Source organism: Cygnus atratus, chromosome 5 (genome assembly GCF_013377495.2).
Source record: "Cygnus atratus isolate AKBS03 ecotype Queensland, Australia chromosome 5, CAtr_DNAZoo_HiC_assembly, whole genome shotgun sequence".
NCBI lineage: Eukaryota > Metazoa > Chordata > Aves > Anseriformes > Anatidae > Cygnus > Cygnus atratus.
The window spans coordinates 17,626,569-17,651,373 of record NC_066366.1 but is presented as its reverse complement, the minus strand read 5'-3'; the positions used below and the strand labels follow the sequence as shown (position 1 = coordinate 17,651,373).

Genomic DNA, 24,805 nt, shown 5'->3' with positions numbered 1-24,805 from the left:
ACAGTAATGTGAATTACGTGAAAGAAACCCTTAGTGTGGGCTGAAACTCTTAGTAACAGGTTGAAAGAGAAGGACAAATGAAGAATGCCTTCTTTCCTCCCCTCCCATGATCATTTTAAGCAAGTTATGTTAGAATCAAAGCTTACAAGCTTCCACGTTATCTATTTGATTTATTAAATACTTTATTTAATATACATTCACATATATTTTTATATAGATATATCAAAGCTTATAAATAGCTTTGTTTCTGTTTTTGTGATACTGAGACTATTTGACAATACAGGTTAATTCATAGCATTTGGCAGTTTCCTCTGAAATAGCACAATTGATTTTAGCTTGGATACTTTTTTCTTTGCTGCCACTCCTATAATGAAAAGTCACATCTCATTTTTTGTACAATTCAAGTACAGTTGTGTCTTAACTCAGTGTTAAATCTGTGCTAACCAGTATTTGGCAGAACTCGTGATTTGAACAAGCCTCGTAATATTTGGCATTTTCCTTCAACTTCCAGCTCCCAGAGTCATGTGAGAACATGAGGAAGTTCAAGAGAAAAAAAAAAATCTAGACCTCATGGCTTTGGAGGAAAGCTTAAAAATGTGACCTGAATTCACCCTAAAGACTCAAATACCAAAGGGAAATATGAAAAGCACAATGCAATAAGTTTGTAATAGTAACGATTTTTGTACTTTGGGGAAGGAATAGTGACTTATTAATGATTCTTCCTTTTCAGTGCTGGGGGTCGATATGTTGTGTTTACAAATTAGGTGCCACATAATCCAGTCACAAAACTGCACAGTCTTCAGTGCGGGAACTGTTACTTTTTGGCATGACGTGCCTCTGCCTGTGTAACAGGCCCTTGATGCTTTTCGGAGCTTTGCACTATAAAAGCAGGAACTGGATCCAAAATGCAAATGCTTTATTCAGAGTAGTAACACAACTCTTTCACAGTGTTCAAACAGAAGAGAGAAAAAGGAGTTCTCCAAGCTTTGCCTACAAATTCCAACATTATTCAGGTGCATGGAAAAAGCTTTAAAAACATGATCATCCAGGAAGGAACAGAATAAAAACTAGAGAACACGAGGGGAAAACATTTAGATGCTGTTTTGGAAACAGCTCACACTGGGGAAAAAAGTATTATTTTGTCTGTGTATTTGAAGCCCATTTCCTGTGGGGAATATGCAGTGCTGGTGAAGCCACCTCTTGCTTGTGCGGCCAAAGCCATTACGAGGCCTTGGCCAAGTCTGTGCCTTCTTCGTGTCCCCGAGTCCTTCGTAGCCCAGGCCAGGCCAGCGCATGCACTGCACGAACTCCTCTGGAAGAAACCTCATCACCCCGCTTCAGGTGTTGCTCTGCGCGGGCAGGAGGACTGGCAAGGTGTTGGCTCCTCGGGCTGCCTTACTCACGCCAAGAGCCGTTAAGTTGCCCAATTTCACTGGTTAAGCCATCACCTCACAGCTCGGCGGGCGTAAGACCGGCACACGCAGCCCCACCCTCTCCCCAATTTTATTTAATGGGCGCTGCAGGTGGAAGGAGGCCCCCGGAGAAAGGAGGACCCGGAGGAAGTTTGCTCCGACCGTCACCACACGCGGTGACGGGGCGACTCCGGCGCCGGCAGCGGTCACGACCGCGGTCCTGCCCTGTTGCTCAGCGAGCACGCCTCCTACACCCCAGGGCTCCGCCGCCGAGACGCGGCATCCCTCCTTTCGGGCGGGGACCCGTGGGCGGCGAGAGTATCGCTTGTGGGGAGGGGCAGGGCGCTGCGGCCGGGCGCGCGCAGGGGAGCGGGACTCGAACCCGCGGCACGGCGGCGGGGGCCGGGGGCGGTGAGGAGGGCGGTCCGCGGCGGCCGACCCCCGCGCGGTGCATTGTGGGCCGCGCTCTGCTTCAGGCAGGAGGCGCAGAGGGCGCCGGGAGAGGCGGGAGGCGGCGGAGGCGACGCTCGGGGCTGGCTCGGCTCGGCGGGGCGGGCCGGCCGGCGGCGGCGGCGATCCGGGCTGTCGGAGCGCGCGGGGCCTTCGCCGCTTTCCCTCAGGCCGCGCCGCCGGGCCCAGGCCGCCGCGGGAGGCAGCGGCACCGAGCCCGGCCTCAGCCGCGGCCCCTCACCGGCCGCCACGGACGCGGAGGCGGCGGCGGGCGGAGCCGGGCCCGGCCCGGAGGGACGCGGCTCCTCCCGGCGCGGCGGAGCCTGCCCCGCGGCTCTCTAGGGCTCGCAGCGGGGCCGCGCTCGGCCCTCGCGGGGCCGGGGCCTCGGCGCTGAGGGGCTGCGGAAAATCCGCGCTCCTCGCCCGGCAGCTTTGTTCGCCGGGCGCTCCGCGGGGGAGGGAAGTGGTGAGAGCCGGGCTTCCAGCGGCCCCTTCTCCCCCGTCGCTCCCCGGGGCCTGGTCCCGCGCCTCGGCTCCGTTGGCGGCGGGTGCCCGCTGCCCTTCTCGGCCGGGTGCCGCCGTCCCGCAGCACCGCAGGGACTGGCTCGGGAGAGAGCGTGCCCACGGATCGGATGGACGGCTGGAGCAGAACAACAGGTCCCCCGTACCGCGCCTTCCAAACTGGTGTCGGCTCCTCGCTGCTGGGATTATAAATGTTTGAACTAAGACCCAGGAAACTGAAAGGAGAGCCTCCTGTTGGAATTAATAGGAGAGAAAAGAAAGGAGGCTTTCCCAAGTCCTTCACGAGAAAACTCGAGCTGTTTTCCCATGCTGTCTGTATTCTGTTTAATAACGCAATTGTGACCTGAGTGGAATTTCCAAGCGATGAACTATTGAAGCTTGTTGCACCAGTGCATCAGACTACATTTTTTTTCTCTGCACATGATTCCCCTATCCCAGCTGTTGCAGGACCTACGGGCCAGTAATAGAGAGACGGGAAGCTGAGGCAGTGTATTTTCACATTCTTCTCTTCTGGGGACTTGGCTAGTTAGCTGGAGCTGCTGCTGCTTTTTGTTGGATCTGCTTTTTACTTGGCAGGTTTATTTGTTTTCACGTGCATGGGGTGTTTCAACTAAATAGACGTTGGACTAGACCCGAATGGATGCTTTGCAACATAAAAGGTTTTGGGGGATAACCAAAAACTACTAAAAAAAAAAAAAAAAGAGAAGAACTGGTACTACAGGAAACTTGGGGCCTGTTTTCCGAGCCTTTTTATTTTATTGAGCAAGGTAAATAATGTAGTGGTGTTGAAAACACAGGGCTTATGGTAATCATGCATGAAAATGTTACAGAGCACTTCAGGCTGTTCAGAGTCTTTCAGCAGATTCAGAGGTGTAGTCCTACTAAAAAACTCTACATCTGTTCATTTTTTCTTTAAAATGAGTATGAAGCATAGGAGTGAGAACAAACTGTGGGACTTGAGAGGCTGGGAAAACCATTTTTTCTTGTTCTGTAGATTTGTGATGTTGAGAGAGGATGTCTAAAGAACTTTCAGTGGTTCAGTGAAAGTGTGCAGTAATTGTATTTTTCTCCATGCCTTTTAAAGCCTTGATGTTTTAGACACTTGCGGTGATCTTTTAGGGTCTCCTAAAAGACCTTCCAGTTTAACAGTAGTAAAGTACTCGCATTTGCATAGTTAATTGTATTCATACTCTGCCTTGAATTATTTTCACTTACCTTTACTGTTGTTATCCACAGCGACAGCTGCTACCACTTTGTAATGAAATTTTTTCTTTTTATCTTCCTTTACATGTTTATCTCTTGAATTGGACTATTTGGATTTGCCACTAATTTATGTGCATCACATTTACCATAGAGTTTCTGCAAGCCAGCAGCATAAGCTCAAAGTACTGTTTTAGATATTATCTTCCTATGTTTCAAGAGTTGGAAGAAGCATATAATGATTCTCCAAATATGCAGTGTAATCAGTAACTGTTTTAAGTATATAATTTTTTGGTGGCTTGCTGCATGCCTTATCTTTGTTTTTTTAAAGATCTCAGCAGCAGTTTGCTCTTAACAAAAATATAAATCCATTAAAATGAGATCATAGTTTGAAATGCAGCTGTAAAAATCTGGTTTTGCAAGATGTCACAGGATTCTCATTATGAAGTGATGCCTTGATTGAATTGATTGTATACCTTTTCACCTGCAATCTTAATGAAATAGTGGCAAACACTAAGGTGTTGGCAACCTTTGCTGATGCTATCATTGGGAGAGCTAAGCTGGTGTTATGGGTAGTATCCAAAGTCCCTTTGCTTATCCTGTTTAGATTTGTTTGACTTAAATTTATGGCCTTTGTTTTGTCTTGTTCTGTTTCAAGATGATGTGTGAGGTGATGCCAACCATCAGTGAGGCAGAGATTCCCTCTGGGGGAAATGGAGGCCATGGTTCAGGTTCCCCATTACAGTCAGATGCTGATTCCCATTTTGAACAGTTAATGGTATCCATGTTGGAAGAAAGGGATCGCCTTCTGGAAACACTAAGAGAAACTCAGGAGACGCTAACACTGACCCAGGGCAAACTACATGAAGTTGGTCATGAAAGAGATTCCTTGCAGAGACAGCTCAATACTGCACTTCCACAGGTATGGATGTTTTGAAAGGAAGGTATTTTTTAATATTTTTTTTCTTTGTGCTTTTTAATTGTCTTTTTGTATATTGAATTTACTGAACAGTCAGGTTATGTTAGGGAAAGATCAATCTAACCTAACACTTCCCTGAAGTATCTGTTAGTACTTGCTCAGTTTGAGAAAGATAAAAAAGCAAGGCAAGCAGAGAACATCAGCCCTTTCCCTCCAGTGTACATTCCCTGTTTCTGGCATTTCTTCAGCTTAGGGATAGCCTGAGTGCAAGGTCGTCTCTACATTGTTGTGTTTAATAGAACTTGATGGAGTTTCTTCTGTCACTAGTATTTTTCTATGTTGGTTCTAACTGCCTGGTTCATTCATGTGCTGAAGAATTAAATACAGACCATTTTGGGAAAGAAACCAGGCCATTCTGATGCTGTTGCGGACATGAAAATTCTGGTGCCTGGTGAATACATGCTGAGTTGTTACAGCAATGTAGAAGTCTGGGAGTGTTGCTTAACTCAGTTCCTTTTGGAGAGATTTTTTTTTTGTCTTGCTGGGAGTTGGCAATTACTAACTTCTGGAGGATGCAGCATGCTAACATACAGCCTATAGTACTGAATGTATTCTATATGGCAGTAGTGTGTAGCTAGGAAAGATCAGGTGTCTACAGAAATTCTGTTTTTATCCATTCATCTTAACACAAACAAGCTAAAAACCCCCAAACAAAACAGCCAACCAAACAAAAAAACCCTGAACTTTGAACACTCTGGAAAGTATTTGATTGTAGGCAAAGCAGAGACCATTTCCAGTTGTCATTGAACTGTTGATATCCTTACACTTTGCAGCAAGCTTGGTTGATGTCCCAAGTGTGCCATGATGATATTGAACTCCGCTTTCATTGTTCCAAGAATACATAGAATTTTTACGTGTTTACATATCCTTAAATATCATTGTTACTGTTTATACAGTTTAAAACAATTTTAAGCCCTCTTATTTCCACTGTACTCATCATAATGCAGTCACTGTATGACTTTTGGCATGGTATGGTAAGCAGAAATTACTCGGGGACAGAAACTAAAAAGTGACGTGTTAATGTAGTTGTATTACAACGTTATGATGGAAATCAGGAGAAGTTTCCAACCTTTGCTGCTCCCTGTGTTAAATCATGTGCTGCAGGCAAAAATCATTCTTTGTTTTTTTGTTGTTTTTTATTGTAATAATTGTGCCTTCTCTTCAGCTGCTATTTCAGGTCTGCTGCATTAATGGATGCCGTTAACCAGTTGTATAATCTGTAAACTGGACTTGAATTTGTAGCTGAGTAGAATCACCAAAGCTCTAAAGTGTGCTATTCTTCTTTCCTTTTTAATTCTCAATTTTCCTTTTTAAATCTTGTAAGCTACTAATAAGTAAACATTTCTTTCTAAACATTTTTGAAAGATTCATGCAGTTAAACAGTCGCCAATTTCATGAATGTCGTATGGTTCCTTCTGAAATCAATAGGAAACCAAGTCTCATAGTTCTGTTGAGAAAGAAATTTTACTGCAACTTTTTATAAAAATAGATCAAAGAATGGATTTTTGTAGATCGCGGTTGGAAAATAATGTTGTGGTGTGAAACTATACCACTTAGAAAGTGACAATTGATTGTGCTTTCAAAAGTTACATTCATAAAATATTTTATTATTCTTGCTGCAAATCAGAAATGTCTAATGTATTTGACAATTTTTTGTTGTTACTGTGGTAATGAGTGGGTTATTTCAGATGTGTAAGTTTCTGGCAAAATTCTAATTTCAATTCTAGTAAGTGTTCACTAGGAAAACTTTTTGGTGGCTATGGTATTTGGAGCTAGTCAAACTTTTTTAATTATTTCAAGCTGAGCATTCTTTTGAACTACTGTCTCAAATGACCTGTTGTTCAGCTGTGGGTTTCAAGTAGGGGTAGAAGCAGGTTAACTTTAAGTTTACTGACAACTGTATTACAGATTTTTCAGAAAAAAAACATTTAACAGTGCAATCTTGTTCTTTTTTCTTAATCATAGTAGATATTTTAAATTTAGTAGAAAGATGTGAAGATCAACTTGGGTATTTGAACAAATACTAGTATAGTTGCATGAATTACTAAGTCACTATCTAAAAAATGTATTATTTCTGCCCTGGCCTAGTGTGTACATGCAAATAGTCTTTGAAATTGATTCCAGAGTACTTTATCCTCAGAAGTATTGAATTGACTTGTTAGTAGATGCACTGTACCTGGTTTACATACTTAGCCGAATCAACCAGTTAGAGATGTTCTGATGATTAATGGAAAATTCTTGTATAGAAGGAGGAATGGCAGATTGATTGCTTCTACATCAAAAGTTCTGTTTTTACTATGAAGACACAATCTTGGATGGCATCCCTGTACTTAATTCCTTAAATTCACCGAGTTTCTGTGTGTAGAAAAGAGGCCTGTACCTCTGTGTATATAGTTAAAAGGAAAAAAAAAAAAGACAAATCAGTACTTGTGTATATGCACATCTTTGTAAGTTATAAAAGTAAATGCAATTTATTCTGCAGCAGTGATGTCCGTTCTTCAAATAGAAGAGAAATAGACCCCTTTAGTACATTTGTAGTATGGTGGGCAGCTAGTAATTTAAAGGCATCTGTTCTAGCTCACAAAACTGAAACAGCTATTCAGAGCAGGAAGACGTTTTTATGGATCTCTAGTTCACAAAATGAAGAGCATTCTCATAGGTGTACTTTGTTACATTTACGTTGAGTAAAATTGATAAGCTTTTCTTGTATGAACAGCTAGAAATGAAATTTATCAACACTGGCTTCATAAAATAACTGTCATCTTGTTTAATTTAGCTGTGATTTTTGGTTTCTGGGAGTTACCATCTCTTACCTTGGTTAAAGTTTACTCTGACCTTGGAAAGTGAATTTGGTGAAATCAAATTGCCATGTAAGAATTCAAAACTAAATTTATTTTTCCTAGTACTGTTCACAGAAATAATGAAAATGAGCTTTTTACTTTGAGAACTTAAAGAACTTGTCTTTTTAGTGTAAACATGTTCAGTTATGATTTAACTATGGTTAGATGAATAACTGTCTGTTATTTTCCATGTTCTTTATGTGCCATCTAGAGTGTTTTCTACAAAATTTAAGATTACTGTGCTTTAAGTTTGTAAGTCAGTCTGTGGAACGTATAGGACACTAGTGCGTTTAAAATGTACATTTTGAACTTAAGGTTGATGAGTTCCAGGTGACTACCAGTTTTTGCTGTTGAGGTGTTACAGAGTTCAATATCCTGGTAGGATTCCATGTAGAAGTTTCTGTAAATGAGAAAATGCTTATTTTGGATAGAGAAGGCTGGCATTTAAATTACACAAACTCTGGTACCTAGTACAAATAAAAATACAGTTGATGAATTCACAGCAACTTTTATCAGGATGATAATCATGTATATTACAGAATTTTACAAGCTGATGAGCAAATATGATGCTTTTGTAATATAGCAATATTCTTAAGATCTACCTGAATCCTATATTTCTAATCTTTTAGTCTGAAATTTATCATATTCTTTTCTTTGCAGGGTAAATTAAATGAAGTTTAGAAGTTTTTTTCTGTTTGTGATGGTTCCTTTCAGAATTTCTATATTCAAGGAGGTGTACATTAGGGACAGATGAGAATTTTCTGTTAGAGGCAGTGTGTGTGTGAAAGTAAAAACACTTTTACTGTAATATGGAGTTAAATATGGAAAAAAGCTGCATATAATTTTGGTTTGGCCGTACATAGTATTTGAATGTAAAGCAAGTCCTTGGTAGGTCATTTTTAGTTACGTTCTATCTATAGTAAATATTTAATCGCTACTATATGCTTCAGTTAAAAATAGCATCTCTGTTTATATTTGTGTTCAATTAAATTCAGATCCGTCTCTATATAGCAATTTTCCTTAGTTTCAGAAATACAACTTGATATCTTGCTTGTAGGAAAAATCTAAAGTTTTGGTCTGAAGACTACCCTGGTATTGTTTTATAATGACGAATTTATAGATGTCATTTTAATACTGGTGTTATTTGGATTTCTTCCAGACAGGTTTTAAATAATACAGGATGTCATAGATGAAGAATCAAGGTCTTGAATTGTACGTAGGTATGAAGAACACAGTTACAGAAAGTACATTAAGTAAAAGGCTTGCCAAACTTTGCAGTAGCTGAAATTTCCTTAGCATTTTAAGTGCAGCTCCATTTACAGTATTCATAACTATTCAGCCTTGAGGTGACGTAGCCTATACTGCTTACTCTAGGAAGATGCAGTACTGACTTCTGAGTAAAAACCATTAGTCTCAGCAGTGAGCTGTCTGTCCAGAAGTGATAGAGATCTAAAAAGGTTTCATTTGTGTGAATGTATGTCAGAGCAGACATATCCTCCATTTCTTTCATCCCATTGTGACAGCGAAGATGAACATGACTCTTTCAGATGCTCTTTCAGGCAAGTGTAATTTTAGTCTTGTCTCTGTGTTCAGCTGTAGTTGCTGAATCTTGGCACTTAGTAAATTACTGGATTGTCTTTACACTAGCTTAAGTCAGGTGGGGGTATGAATTAATGTTCAGGATTCACTGAGTATGGCCATAAATCCCAGCTTTCCATGTTTTCTTCACAAGGCAGCTTGTGTCCAAAACCTTCAAAAAATGAAGGGTTATCTGAAAGTATGCTCTGTGACGGGTCAAAAAGTGGAGTAGCCACATTTTTAACAATGTTGTGGTCTATAGGAGTGTATTCAGAACCAAGCTACTAGCATTAGTTCCAACTTCTCAGTTTTTCATTTAAGTATGTTTGTGTGAGTTTATGGAAATGTCCCGCCCCATCCAGTAGTCATTTACTTGGGTGTTGTTAGCAACTAGCTGTTTACACTGTGCTTTTGATTTAGGTTATCTTGATTATAAATTTACTTTTTATCTGGATTAAAATTAAAATTAGTTTTACATTTTCTTGTATACGAGGGTAAGTTTTAGTGCTGTTACGCTGTTCCATCAGTCTCTTTAACAATGACAAAAAAAGTGAAGTCCAAAGCAATTGTTGTTATTTTCCGTAGCTGGTTTCTGGGAAGGATGTTTTGGTGACTACACAGAAATGCTTTGTGTTTGTTTTAATAGTGATTTGTGGATGTGGCCCTGAAAGATGATCTAGTGATTGTTTTTTCACACTCTTCAGTTACTGTGTACAAATGTCTGATAATGGGCTTATTAACTTCTGATGTGCTGTAGTCTAACTTGCAGTCTAACAAACGGGCTGTATGTAAGCTTGGGTGAAAAGAGCTGTAACCAAAACAAGCAGTTTATAAAATATATAGCATATTCAGAATGAGGCGAACTTTGCATATATACTCATCTGTGCTAACTAGCCTGTAGCCACCTGTACAACAAGTAGTATTTATACAACAAATAGTATTTATTTTGGTATCCTGAAAACAGAGAATTCTTTATCTGCCAGCCCTTCTATTTTTTCTCTGCTTTTTAGGAGTATTCCTCAACAGTACTTTAAAGATGTCCGCTAGCAAGACATAGAGTTTCAGTGTGGCTATTTAGCTGCAATTTCTATCTACGTTTTTTTTTTTTTTTTTTTTTTTAAGAAAAAAAGTTGTCTGTCTTTAAAGATAAATAGTTAAATACATTTTTTTCTCTTATGAGTTCTTAGTGCCTTAACATCCATTACTCTGTGACTTTGGTTTCTTCGGTCTGGTATTTATTTAGGAGAGATGGATATTATCTTTATTAACACTATAGGATTTGAACTTAAAATGAAGATCATACATTTGTGGCGTAAGTGCTTATATAAGTTAACTGACTGTTAAATTTCCAATTTAAACTGACTAAATTTCCACAAGCCTGGTGCTTCTAGAATATTCATTAAAACGTTGGAGAAAACATTTCCTATGTGATTTTTACTGAATTACGATTGGAATGTATTGATGCCGCATTTAAAATCAGAAAATAGCTTACAGAATGTAGCATAAAAACTTAAGTCAAAAAGTATAAGGATAAAAAAAACACAAATTATTTTGGAATATGTAGATCGTGCATAGTTAACAATGTTATCAGAGAACTTGAATCTTTGGAGAGAACTTGTTGGCTGTCCATTAGTAGCTTTGTTTTTTATACTTCCGAACTGCATTCCACTACTCAATTAATACACTTAATTGTTTCACTTAATTTTGTATTTTAATTTTCCTTCTTTAAAGGAATATAATAGATGTCATGATGTAAGCTGCTTTTTAGCAGTTAAGACAGTTTAATTCACTACATGTATGTAAGGCTGAATGGTATCTGTTGACATGTTTTAGAAAATACTTCTCATAATTTCTTGTGCGTATGGATTTCAATCCACAAATGCTGAGAGGGGATAAATTTGCATTGTGTGTGTTGGGTAATCTGAGTGTTCATAACTTTCCAAGTGCATTTTTCTTGTAAGCTTGTCTATGTAGTCTCCAGATGCAAGTGGGGAAATGTGTGGCAGTTCTTGCCAGGAAAAATGTTTTCACATTCTCCAGGCTGAAGAAAATTATTATTTTGCTGTTGAGTGGAATGAGATTTTTTATTCAACTTGACTTTTTTCACAGAAGTGCATGCAAATACTGTTTCTGCGTTTTCTAAGCTCCAGGTAATTTTGTAGTGAGCTGAATGCGTGTCTGTAGGTCGCTTGAGGAGATTATTCTCCTAGTTCATATATATAGAACTAGAGGAGGACTGTGGTTACAATGCTTCTTAAAAGTATTGCTCAGTTTGATTTTGATGTGTTAATTCCCTCTGTAAATGGATGTGACTTGTTGGTTAAGTTGTCTTTTACTGGTGACCTTCATCTATTTCAGACTTTACCTTGGGTTTCATGTAAGTGCTACTGAAAACCAGCTCCTTTTCTTCTGGCTGGCTGTCATGACAAGGCTCTGGGGCCGGTTACTGCAGTGACTAGAGCTGTAGCGTTTTTACAAAAAGAAGCTTTGTTGCTTAATCTTCTATTCTGCTATTCCATAGTGGCTGGCCTTGAACTATGCTCATATGTTTATGTTCGTGTCTGCTCAGGAAATGGTTTTTGAGGATGGTAGTGAACGTTTTAACTGGAATATAATTTTGGTTGCATTTGAAATATACTGTGACTTCTTGATGGCCGCAAACAAGTAAGAACAGTCAACATATCTTATCCCATAGTTCTTCTGTTTTACAGTTATGTTTTGAGAAATATGTATGTTTAGAAAAAACATCTGGCTTTAGAACTTCTATGAAGTGCTCCAAGATTCCTTGGTGAAAAGGTCCTAATGCTCCCAGTACGAGGCATAATCAGATATCTTCAAGATGGATTTGAAACAAACACCTTCAATGATGTGACTAAAAGCTTGAAAATTTTGATGCGTATGTCTATGTAATTTTGTTAAGAGGAGGAAAAAAATGTCCTCTTGGAGATTAAGCAAGTGTTTTCCATTTGCTGCTGCAGTAGTGAAATGGGCAGCCTTTGATTTTTTTTCTGTAGAACAGTTGTCAGTGTATGCTCTGAGCCATGCTGTGTCATGCCTTACTCCCCTATTGCTCATACATGGCATGGTTTGTTACCCAATTCCATTTAGCATCTAATTGTCTAGAAGTTTTCTGTGCTTTCTTTGTTTTAATCCTGCCTCTCATGTATAAATACATACCAAATTTGGTACAGGTCAGTTACAATGTTTTGTAGGGAAACATTGCATTTAAGAACACATTCTACCGTATGGTTCTTTTTAAAGGTAAATATCTGGTGAAAATTAGTAAAAGAATGTACACCACAGGTTAACAAACTCCTTACTGTAGAAATTGTTCTTTTCCTACCTCAAATTTACAGGACGGCACACAGTATAAGGATGTAATTATATAAGCTTAGTAGCTGATTCATTTACACAGTGTAAAACAAAACAAAATATTTCAGGAGGTGCAGTTTAAACAAAGAATTTTTATGTCAATCTATACAAAGTTTAGATTGGCCATCCGTATAGTTGAAAGACTTCACTGTGAATATTAATGTAAACAAACTGTCTTGCAGCTGGCTGAAGTTTAATAATCATTGTCTTCTCAATACTGATGATTTCCTGTAATGAGAAATGGTATTTATTTTGAATTACTTGAAAAGGAATTTTGGCTACCCAAATCCTTAGTGTAAACGGTAAAACTTTCTTTAATGTGGAGAAGGCTTATTCAGTGAACAGGAATGTAAATGGCTGTTATTTTGAAGATACTAGTTCTCAGCAAATAACTAATTTGATTAGTCTTTTTTTTTAAATGCTTCTGAACTTTGAGTGTGATCATAAAACAAGCCACTGACAAGGGGGAGAGATCTGCAAGTGGAATTGCTTGCTTGTTTCAATGTGTGCTCGATACAAATCGATACAGAATTTTTCACACTGTAAATTTAACTTTTCAAAAAGAAAATTAGGGGGGAGGAATTCTGTTGTACATATCTGAAAGAACTTCTGACTTGATCAATGGCAAGGTTTAAACTGTGGATTTGTGGGTTTGCATTGTGGATTCTCAAGTATTTTACGTGAGCCTGTCACAAAAATCATGTAGCAATATCTACTTTTGACGATAGAATGTCAATGAAAACTCATTTTCTCTGCACTTCTATCCATAAAGGGGAAATCTGTTATCTGAAGTGTGTTTTGGTCTTAAATTCTGTTACCAGCTGTGCTTTTCACTGTAGTTTGTGCATAAATAAGTTTTGTGGTTTTACTATTCACAATGGGAGCCTGAACTTTGTGTAATACAGTATTTTTAAGGTTTTTTACGTCACATTTAAAGTCCCAACTGACAGCTCACACTTCAGTCTCTTGCTTCTGCTAGGATTTAAGACAGGACACATCTTGTATTTTAATTTGGAAACACAGAGATGAAAAACTTTTGACCCCAATCAGATATTCTTTAAAGGTTTGAAGGGGGGGATTATGTGATATGAAAGTTACCTGTAGCACTAGCACTTCTTCAGATAATCTAAACTTTATGGGTATGAAAGATGACTATATCTTAGAGACCGTGGTTGGAAGAACAGAGCTTGTGTGGAGAACAGTTTTTCAGACCTTGGTTACGTGGTGAATTTGTTTGGGGTCTTCACGTGTTTATGCATGTTTTAGGGAAATATCTATAATTAGAATATCTTTTTGAAGCTCTGTCTATTTGCCATATTAATTTTGTGTGAATGACTAAAGCTTGGCTTAAGTAATTTCAGGGATGCCTTGGAATACTACTGTGAATCTTCCTAGAGTAATGTGTTTTTAATATGGTATTATCGTTTTGATGCATTTCATGGTGAAATGTCTCTGAAGGGTCATTACATTCTTATATTAGCTTTATGTTGAAGAACATGGGGCAGGTGCATCTGGTAATTTCTTTCTTTCAGAACACACAGCTTGTGCTTTCAGCATGTCTTTTGAGGGTGTGGTTTGACAATATCTTCTAAAACTTGAGTCTGTTTCAAGAAATGTGGAATTAGTTCTGGCAAAGGGAAAAATCAAAAAGCTTTTTAGGATTTTAGCTTTCAGTGCTTGTCCATGCAGGAGAGAAGCTGCCCTTTTCCCCTCTTGTAATCTCTTTATGTTCATACGTTAATGCAGTTCTGATTCCTTGTTGTAACTGTAGTCTTTAGAGATTGCTTAACTCTCTTCTGTATTTTGTGTAATGGTTATAGAAGATTGGCCAGGGAGGTAGTAGGGGAGAAATGGGCCAAGCTAATCTTTTCTCTCAGCTGTGTATAAGGCCTCAGGGTCTCCTGGTTGCATCATTCCTTCGTTTGTAGCCTAGCATGGAACAGGAGGTACTTGCTCTTCAGACCAGGTTCCTCACTAATCCGTCTTTTGCTCCAGTATCTGTTACTGGTTACAGCGTGTTAAGATTGTCCTCTTCTCTCCTTTTTTCCCTTCTTGCAATTTCATGTTAGTCATATCCCTGGCTTTGTTCTGTGATGTAACATGTTGGACTCCATGATCCTCCTGAGTCCCTTCCAACTCAGGATAATCTGTGGTTCTGGTTTTTGGGTTCAGGCAGTTGTTAGAAAGTGTGATGGAACTGTTTGTTATAAATATTCTTTGTGCAGTCAAAAAACACCAAACAACAAAACATTAAAAAAGCATAAAAATAAATTGTTTTGACAATCTGTGTTACTGGGTTAAGCTCTTGTGTTTAAATATTGGACGTGTCTATTTTAAGACATGAAAAAACTCTTTTTGAATAGGCTTTAGATTAGCTTTTATTGCAAAAATCAAGTAACTGTTCCATGGAATGGTGCAATTGCATTCAGTCCAAATATTGCAGACTTAAATATTTAGCTTTAGTTAGTAAATCCACTTAGCATAGAAACTGGATGATATAGTACAAAGAAACAGAAAAATAGAATGTAAAGGGACTGTAAGTTCAATTACCTGCTGAAGACATCTATCTGTCCTCATTGAGTATTACTTGCTTAAACAAGTTTGAAATCATAAAACTGAACTGTTCATCAGTTGGCAAAAAAGTGTGTGTGTGTGTGTATATGTAATAGCAGAGCACTGAGGGGGAATGCATGTTGATGCTTGTTTAATGAGGGTGGCTTGGCCAGCCTTATTCAGATATTCCCAAGCACTCCCTTTTAACACGGTGTGAAAAATGTGCTGTACAACTGCTGGCCACAGAACTAAGCCTGACAACTCGAGGCCAAGATTAATGGCTGGAATAGGGCAGGGCAGTGCCGTGCCTCAGCTGCTGCTTACGGTTTTTGCGAGCGGAGGTATCTTGTCACCGAAATAGTCGTGCGCGGAGGTTCTTGTTCTGGTCTATTTCTGGAAAAAAAAAAGTGTAGTATTCACGTGCAGATTGAGATGCTGAAAGTCAGTATTCAGGATTAAATGACTTTTAATTTTGAAGTCATAGAAATTTAATTTTAAATGTCAGCTAAGTGAGAATTGTGCTGTTCCTTGTGAGTGCAGTGTGTTTGGAGTTGAATAGGGGAAAAAAAAACACCATGTTTTTTTTTTTGCCCAAGGAAACTGACAGTTCAGTATTGTTTACAACTTAAAAGATCTTGTTACAGCTTTTGTGGTAGCTGCTCAGCCTCCATAACTGGGGAGGTCCACTAGAAATATTGGACTTGTGTGAAATTTTCTCAGCTATCTTGCAGTTACTTTACAGTTTGACATTTTTAGGAGTGTTTTATGTTGTGAAATCCTGTACAGGATCCTCTTGACCAACTTTTATGTGGAGAGGAGAAATTTAAATGAAATCTCTATAGTGTCATATTAAAGATGGAGACTGGTTTTGCCCCATATCTTGTCAAACTGGTAAAGCAAGATTCTTCCTCTTTAATTAAGTACAACTGTATTCTCCTTTTGCCATAGTGGATATGGGTGTGGGTAAGTTTTTTTACTGACATGGACTCCAAAAATGGAGATGCCTAAAGCTACAACTAAGAAGTTGTCCTACTACTTACTGTATTAGTTACTAATCAAAATAGACTAGGCTAGGGGTGTAGGAATGAGGTTATTCACACTGAAACCCTTCGAATTCATTAATTTAGGGTTTAATTGAGGCATTTGTTTTCCCAGCCCCCCCCCCCCCCCCCATTGTTTCTCAAATTGTTTCTGTGTTAAGTAAACTATTCTTCTGGAAAATGAGTAGTTGGATTGACGCAGTATTGAAGAGGATTGCTGTATTACTGACCAGTCTGCACCAAGTATAACCAAACCCCCCATGTTTAACAGCTTGCTCTTCCATGATGACCAATGCTTTCCTGATAGATATTAAGGGGGGGAGGGGGGGGGATTTGGTATAGCTGTTCTCCGGTTCGATATATAGTCTTTGTAACCTATCTGTAGCTTAAGTAGTTTAAAAGTCTTTGTTAAAGGTAGTGTCTACTCTGGGTTAACTGAAAATAGACTCTGTGATCCACTGTACTTTGGACCAGCCACAGATGCTGGCAATGATTTGTTGAGGCTGATGAAGTGATTAACCTGTTACCTGGAGAAAACTTGAATTCTTAATCTTTCAGTGATATCAAGGCTATCTGCCTTACAGGAAGATGCTTAGCAAACTGCAAATTTAGACCTAAACCAAGAGTAACTGAGAGATATTTTCTGACTTGTTTAAACAATCTTTTGTTCTCTTTTCTGAATTTTACAGATGCACAACGAGGTTGGTTTAGCACTGAAGAAAATAGGATGTTGCTGTGGCTTAGTTCTGAATATTACCAGCAAACAGTCTTGTAGAAATTGACTACTGTATTCACTGTGTTGTATGTAGCTCTAATTAGTGGTGGAACTTGGAAGGCTCTCAGGTTAGCATGTGTACCTTGCACTGTAAGAAACCGTATGTAATCAGTGACTGGCTGTCCAGTGGTGCACAGATAGTTTTGCACTAGGCTTTGCCCTTAGTCTCATATACATAACAGTGATGGTTTGCAGAATTTAGAGAAAATTAAATGCAAGAATATAGGTGGTAATGACTTTGCAAGTTTATGCAGGCAGTAGTTAATGATTTGAGTGTAGGTGGCTCCTGTTTGCTTTTCTTCAACCTGTGCTTCAGTCGTTGTACTAGGTTTTACAGATTCAATTTCCAAACTGTTCTGTAGCACGTATGAAGTTTGGGTGTTGATTAGTGTGGTGAAAGGAAAACATCTGATTTCTCAAGGGGTTAAAGATTCAGCCGTGCTTTGGGTTGCAGTACTTCTACACTCCCATGCACGGGTAGAAAATGTCAATCAGAAATGTGTTAGATCAGTGAAAGGGGACCTATAGACAGGAAAACATGGAAACTGATGTGTTTTTACCTCCCCTTTTCTGTTAATTCAGTGTTCCTTTTGCAAAGCTGCCAAATACCATCCATCTTCATTTATGTTTTCTTACACTTTGACATGCAGCACTTCCTCAGAGTTCCTAGCAATGAAGTCCAGATTTAATGCCTTGTAGTTAAGGCTCAGTGAATACTACACACAAATGTGAGCAACTCAGTCAAGACGGTAACTGGAAACCTATTACCATGGAGATTGTTTTACTATGAACTTTTCCATTTTGCTCTTGGGCATGTGTTTGGTACCTGCTGGCTGTAAGTTAGAGTTCTTTTGCGCATTGCTTTCTGTCAGATGCTAGACAGTTGGTTCTGCTTTCATTGCCAAAGTGGACTGGAAGCAGTGTTTCGTTCCAGAGCAGTAACATTATGCAACTGTAAACATTTTAAAACTTAATTGCATATTTAGGATTGAGCATCATTAGCGACAAAACCCAGATAGGTCAATCCAAGAAGTAAGGTTGAAGAATACCATACCAAAAAAGAGGGTTGGAATGATAGAAGTTACTCAGCTTTAATTTAATATTTGTTTAATATTAATAATTACCCATTAGCTAGGTGCAATGCTTGTTTTAGTGTTTTCATGCAGCGTTACAGCTTTTGTTAGAGCGGAAAAAAACAAACAGGCTTTTGGGTCAAGGAAAATGTAAACTAATGAGAGGTGAAAAAAGGTGATACTAAACATTTTAAACTTTTTCCATGCCGCTACTTGGAACGGGAGAAAATTTTTAATAGCAAAGAAATCTGCACCTGTTTTAGTAGTGGGGCTTTTTTGAGTTACAAAACCTCTTATGCATAAGGAGAAATAGAAAAGGAGGCTGGTATGTTAAAGTGTACTGTATGCTACACTATTCTCACTGATTGGTAGGTAGCTCTGTCAAAATCAGCCACTTTAAACATGAAAATTGCTCTGAAACCTGTTTGATATAACCATATTTTAGTATCCCTTTAAGTAATTTCATACATTCCCTTTTATATTTTTTGTTGTTTTAGAGCAAAAGAAACACTTTTTCATGGACCCGATTCTCTTAATGTTTGAAACAGCTTTTTTATTTCCAGGTTAGAAAATCCAGGTTGTTAGAAAATCCAGATTGTTTGCTTACTGGAAAGTAATTTCATTATGTGAACAGCAAAATATTTTTCTTCACATTCTAGTCTTAATTTTTGTCTTTCCTATTAGCATATGCTACAGATATGGAAAGGTTGAAAGCAATCTTTATTATGCTGAATAGGCAAAGCATTGTTTATGTCGGTTGATGTTTCTTCTGATTTCTGCTGTCAGTGCATAACTGCGTTTTCTTGGAAGGCAAGGTTTAATGATTAAAACGTGAATGTTGTAGATGTAACTCTGAGTGATTTTGAATTAAGTAATTGTGATAGCTGAAAAACCTAACCCCTTTTGAGTCAACAACTACAAGCATTTACTTGCTTTTACTAGGCACTTCCAAATTTTATTAAATACTGAAGTATCTTAAAATACTATACATGGGGACATTGGCCCCTGTTGCCACCTACAACCATTGGGTTTAAAATAAGGGGACTATTAAATATCCTGTTAAGCTTAGATATTTTGGTTTGTTCTGATTGCTTTATGACGTCTCTCATTTTCATTTACACATCATTTCGAATAAGTGTGGATGCTGTGTAACAAATAACATGATGAAAGTTTATCTCAAATTGCCTTGGTTTCTCATCCCTGATGGCCTGTATTTTTCCCCAGTTCTTCTCATCATCCTTTCAGCTTCTTGGATTTTTGAGTGGATTGTTTTGATATGCAGACCACAGAACAGAATGTTAACAGTAAAATAAAATGTGATGTAAAGATTAAACAGATAAATTCCTCTCACATATTTCTGGCAGATATGTTCCTAAAGATGCAACAATTGCATCTTGATCCTTCTTGATTGCAAGAGGGTAATATTTTCTGGATGAATTAATAGTAGTATGTATTCAAAGGATGTTTGTTTTTATATCTTTTTATCCTTTAAGTTTTCTAGTCATCTTGTTGCTGTTAATCCATGAATCCTTATGTGCTGAGGAGCAGCATCGTGTTTTATTGCGGAAAAAAGTTGTGTGTAAACAAATCTCAAGCAACTTTACTGTTGTCTGCAGTTATAGTAGCAAAGAGCATCCCTAGTGTGCAGCTCATGTTGTTAGACTCCTCAGAGAAATAGAAGTAATCCCCAATTTTTCTCCAACTGAAATACTGTTCTTCCTGTCATGTAGCATTTAGGGGCTTGCAATGCACTATCTGTGAAACCTACAAACTGTGCTTGTAATAATCATGAAGAAAACCTGTTACCTGAAAGCTGTAATGTTCCTGGATCATCATCTCATAAGCAATCAAGTGTCAGGTCAGACAGCAGAATTCTACAGACTTGACAGCTAGACATCAGCTGGTGCAACCTGTGGAAGGATGTTTGTGGCCTCTAAAATACTAACAGTTGAAGGTCAGTTCTGAAGGTTGATGTGGAAGAAACGCAGCTGTTTTAAAAACTTGTGGAGTTTGTGGACAAAACCCAGAAAACATATTACTGAACAATAACATAGTTACTTTCACTGATTTTCTTTTTTTTTGTTGAGTTACCATTTCTTGCAGTAGGAGTGTCATGTTTGGAATGATACAAATTCAGAAAGTTACTTTTTTGAATAAGCATTTTGGTTTAGTATAATAGTTGAACTTTTGCCAGTATGTTCTAGTCAACAAGGGATATTTAGTATATTTAGCACTCTGTTTCTAGTAGTAAATGCTCTGAAGTGCTTATTCTGAGTCCCATCCGTGTCAGTCTTCAGAGCAGGGTATTTATTATTTTGATTGCAGCTGGAAGCAGAGCACAACTTCATTCTTGAAGCTCTGTCTTCTCCTTAGGTACAGAATAAGTAATATAGCTCTGCAGATAAGTGGAAGAGTTTTTCAGGATTTTTCTTGTTTCCTTTAATTTCTTCTGTAGATTCATTTAATGCCAAGGAGGAAATTGAGACAACTTAAACTCTTTTTTGAGATGACAAAGTTGCAAATAGTTTTCTTTTGAACTGCTCGTGGAAATCGGATCGTCTTCTGTTGAACATGGGTATTAAAACTAGAAAAGACATGTCTTTTGGCAGCGTTAACTGAAACTAAGGACATTCAAGTGTTCTTTATAAGGCAGGTTATGGGACTCACAGCAAATACATTTTGTGAAAACAAACAGCAGTGGATGTATTATGCAATGCTAGAAATACGTGTCAGTCTGTTTATACAGCAGCAATATAAATTCCTGTGTGTATTGTTCTTTTTGGGTCATCTGACAGTGTGGTGGTTCATGTCATAATTATGATATATTTGTGCTATAACTTATGTTTGCACAGGAATATGCGATGGAATAGAACTGTCTGTATTATAATCATTTGAAGGGTGAGTAGACTTCCTTTGAAATATACAGCTGTTTTTGTGAAGATGGAGCTTGTACGTGTCTTAGGTAACACTTTTATTAATGCTACACAGTGATCCTAAGTTGAGGAAGGGTGATGAAGTGGTGTCTGGTAGTCCTTGCTGCTTTCTTTATCACGTACTCAAGACCTGAGATAGCCTGGAAGAACGTAGAACTTACCATTGTCAGCCTGATGTCAGCTGGAGAATTCTATAATGTCTGCGATAGTGAATTTTGATGTTGACACTTGGAGGCTTTTTGCTTTTTCAAAGGAGGGGGAAAAAAAAAAAAAACAAAATGACACAAAACCCACAATTGGAAAACAAGTTCATATCAAGCTCTTCTGTAAATAATTTGAATCTGTTAATAGTTTCAGTGGTACTTGAAAACTGTTAATTATGAAATATGTAAAGATATGTAAGGTAGGCTTTTGAATAGCTACAACTTCAGAACCTCAATTGGGTTTACCTGCACTTACGCTGGAGCAGAAGAGACGTGCTATCAGTTGCCTGGGAGCTGTGAAAACTCCCACAGAGGGGGTTATTGAAGGTACAGTAAAAACTCTGACATTATGGTTAGTTCTGTAGGCAGGCTCATGGAGTGGATCTTTCCTTCAGTTCCTGTGAAGTGTGAGGTGGACTGTTTCCTTTCTTTGTCTACCTTGCACTCAGGAATCTTTTAAATTTTGTTTTGAATGCTTAAAATTTACATTAGCTATGAAGTTGCTGAACAGGATATTCTAAGAAGTATATTTCCAGCGGTTTTTACTTGACAGTAACAGGCCATTTTTTTAAGGATGCAAATGAGTCAATGTATAAAGTTGAAATATTCTGATGAAAATTTATATGAATATTAATTAGTAAGTATGATAAAGAAATAGGCTTTTTAGCGGTTGAAAAAATGAAGGAAAATTAAGTGTTTTTTTTCCTGCTGTTTTTTCCTAATTAACTAGGTGGACTATACTGAATCTTTTTCAATTAACAGACTTTTCTTTAGAAAGAGGGATTATGGTGATGGATTTTGCATCTGTGCTGGTGATATCACTGTTTCTTTCATAGCAACTTTTAAACGCCTAATGCATTAGTAATGCCAAAGGAGTTCACTGTAGGTATATGTTGTGCAACAGTATTTTTGTGTCTTTTGTCATGTGCATGTTTTAGAATAAAGCTTACTAAATTAATCTTTCGATTAATTAGATTAAGACGTGTCTTCTGACTGCTTATTTTAGCTGCATGTTAGAATTTGCAGATGTGCTAGTATAATTAGTTGTCCTTTTGTTTTTAAGCATGTGTTTTCTGTCACTTTGAATTTTACTGCAAAAGGGCTCCATTTTAAATTTTTTAACTTGTTATGCAGCTGCCGTCTGTTAGGCAGTATATCTTGCAGAGCTTGGAAGACTTAGAGAAGTGTCTTTTGTGCACACAGTGTATTTACATAAGATATTCTTCATAGCTTGCTGTACCTTCATCAACTTACCAGTGCAGCTGTACCAATTTACTGTTTATTAGACATGACTTGTTTTTGTCTTTTCTAGACAGTAGAGAAAACTAACTTGTGTATTAGCATTTCCATCTTTTCTTATACAAGTGCTTCTGTTGTGTTCATCAGCCATTGAAGTGATCTACGTGTATTTAATTTCTTATCCTAAGTTGCACTGATGGAAAAAGTGTGTTTTTTCCCAGTTTCCTACAAAGCTGTCTTCTAAAGTATGGTCTCGTTCACATTTAGGCTTACGGCTAGTTGTTTCTAATGTGGTTCAGATTACAACTTTAATTTTGTTAGAGTAAGTATGTAGGCAAGATTATTCTCAGTAGTTACTTTTAAGTGTCTTGTATAGTTTCATATTTCATTATATCCAGAGTATGCTCTTTGAGTTGATCCAGAGTTTGAATGCCATTTATAGTGAGTGTTTCTAGGGAGGCTGTTGCTAGAGTATGGAGATAGCTTAGGATGTAGTAGCTCTTTCAGGTACTCAAGACAATCATATCTTTCTAACAACCCCCCAAATTTAGAAATATATTCTTTACTATTGACTTGTCTCAGTGTTCAAAATAGTGGAACAAGCAAACAAAAAAGCAAGCCATGCAGTAACTGCTGTGTTACCTTAACTGCTGTTTACTGATGCCTTCCCACTCAGTGATGCTTATTTCGGTTTAATTTTGTTTGGTGAAAGCTTTGTTCAAATTATAGGGGAAGTCTTTTGAAAACTCAAGGGCTCCTCATTTAGAAAAATTCTAATTCTAGTTTTCCTGGATTTCTTGCAGAACTGTAGGGAAAAGGTCTGTTCTACTTTTGTTTTGTGAGATTTGGAAGTAGGTATAAGCAAAATCCCTGTGTACTGCTAAACTAGACAAATACAGGTAAAAGTCTGAGTCCTCCAGTGGTGAGCCTTCAAGAATGCTTTGTTACTACAAAGAAGTAACCTGAGTATTTTGGTAAATGGCAGGGTTATGTATTGTCTCTCACAATTAAATACTGAATAAAAACATCATGTGTTGCTGACTTCTATTTTTTACTGTGCTTATTAGTGCTCTGTTTTTGCATTCCATATAGCAGTCCTTTAAGAAAAAAATCTTTGAAACAACGTACCAAGTGCATTAGAAACAGTTTTTTTCCCTTTGCTTAACAGGGATAACCTTACTCAGATAATTGCGAGAGGAGACACAAGGTTTTTGAAGTACTGGTCAAATGTCTTTTATCTTTGCAGTTGACATTATAAAGGTTTTAAGTGTTTGAATTTAAGCCTGCTTAGCATGACTGTACAATTGTATTGGCTTTAGACATCTGAAATGAATACTTCGAAAAATTGTGTCAAGTGTTCCTATTAATCCACTCTCGCGGTGTCCCAATATTTGTTGTACTTATATTTCTGTCTGGTTTATTTCAGGAATTTGCAGCGCTTACAAAAGAACTAAATGTATGCAGGGAACAGCTGCTTGAAAGGGAGGAAGAAATTGCTGAACTGAAAGCAGAAAGAAATAATACCAGGGTAAGTTCCATGTCTTCTCTCCAGAATTACCCTTTTTGAAGTATCCAACTATGTGGAGAAAAATATTGAATGTTGAATTTGAAAAGCTAAAAGTTTTTTCCTTGATATTTGTACATGAATCCTCCTGGAGGTGTAAATGTGTGTTGATTAAGAAAGTTTGCAAGCTTATGTATAGCTCCAAATACTGCTGTGCAGAATCCAGAAAGGCTTGTAAGATTGCACTGCTATCTGTCACTCAGCTCTCTTCTAGTTACAATTTTGAAATCATACATTACTTGGGAGCAGAGGAGTAGAGCAGGCAGGCTGTCTGATCTAGCAGCTTACACAGCTGCCAGCAGAGCAGTTGCTGTACAGTTTAGAGTATTTCCTATGTGTATCCTTTCTACAAGCATGCTGTTCCTCAGATTGGTGGAGGAACTGGAAAGACCTAGTTAAGTAGAAGCCTCATTTAAAAGCTAGACCAAAAGGGAACACACATTGTTTGCTCTGATACCGCTTTTAATATGGGCAAAATGTTAAAAATGAGTCTTTATACTTGATGTAATAGTTGTCAGTTCTCAGATTTGAAGTTTAGAATACAAAATGTGGTGGTTTAGGAGGCAAAGCTTTCTGCAGCTGTTCCGAACAGGAATAAACATTGTTGTTTTTTGTTTTAGCTATTACTGGAACATTTGGAATGTCTTGTCTCCAGGCATGAGCGATCTCTCAGAATGACTGTTGTAAAGAGACAAGCTCAGTCTCCAGCAGGAGTTTCTAGTGAAGTAGAAGTTCTCAAAGCACTAAAATCTTTATTTGAACACCATAAAGCCCTTGATGAAAAGGTAATGAAATATGCTAGCTAATGTCATCTCATCCTATCCACCCTTTCTTTTCTGTGGACCACAGTTGTTTGTACTGAAGTTGTAGAAGACAGGTTCTCTGAACTTTTCTCTATATTAAGATGGTGGCTGTGTTATAAGTGCATTTGAAACTGCTCTCCTAAATTAATATTGCGCTGCAGCAAGGTGCTGGAATTTATTCCTGTATTCCATTAACTGTTCTAATGTAAACCAAGGATGGTTCAGGTGCATTGTATTTGTTGTACAAATGCATACATTTACTTATCTGT

At 38.1% G+C, this 24,805-nt stretch overlaps 1 protein-coding gene across 2 annotated transcripts in view; it reads left to right on the top strand.

Moving 5' to 3' along the window:
• The first annotated feature begins 3,007 nt into the window (after window positions 1-3,007).
• Window positions 3,008-24,805, top strand: part of PPFIA1 (PTPRF interacting protein alpha 1) — a 57,869-nt gene continuing 36,071 nt past the window's right edge. For both annotated transcript variants that reach the window (XM_035552155.2, XM_035552156.2), the window contains exons 1-4: window positions 3,008-3,151; window positions 4,243-4,506; window positions 23,596-23,697; window positions 24,354-24,518. In XM_035552155.2, the coding sequence (XP_035408048.1) occupies window positions 4,243-4,506; window positions 23,596-23,697; window positions 24,354-24,518 (531 nt within the window). In that variant the 5' untranslated portion in view covers window positions 3,008-3,151. The remainder of the gene's footprint in view (window positions 3,152-4,242; window positions 4,507-23,595; window positions 23,698-24,353; window positions 24,519-24,805) is intronic.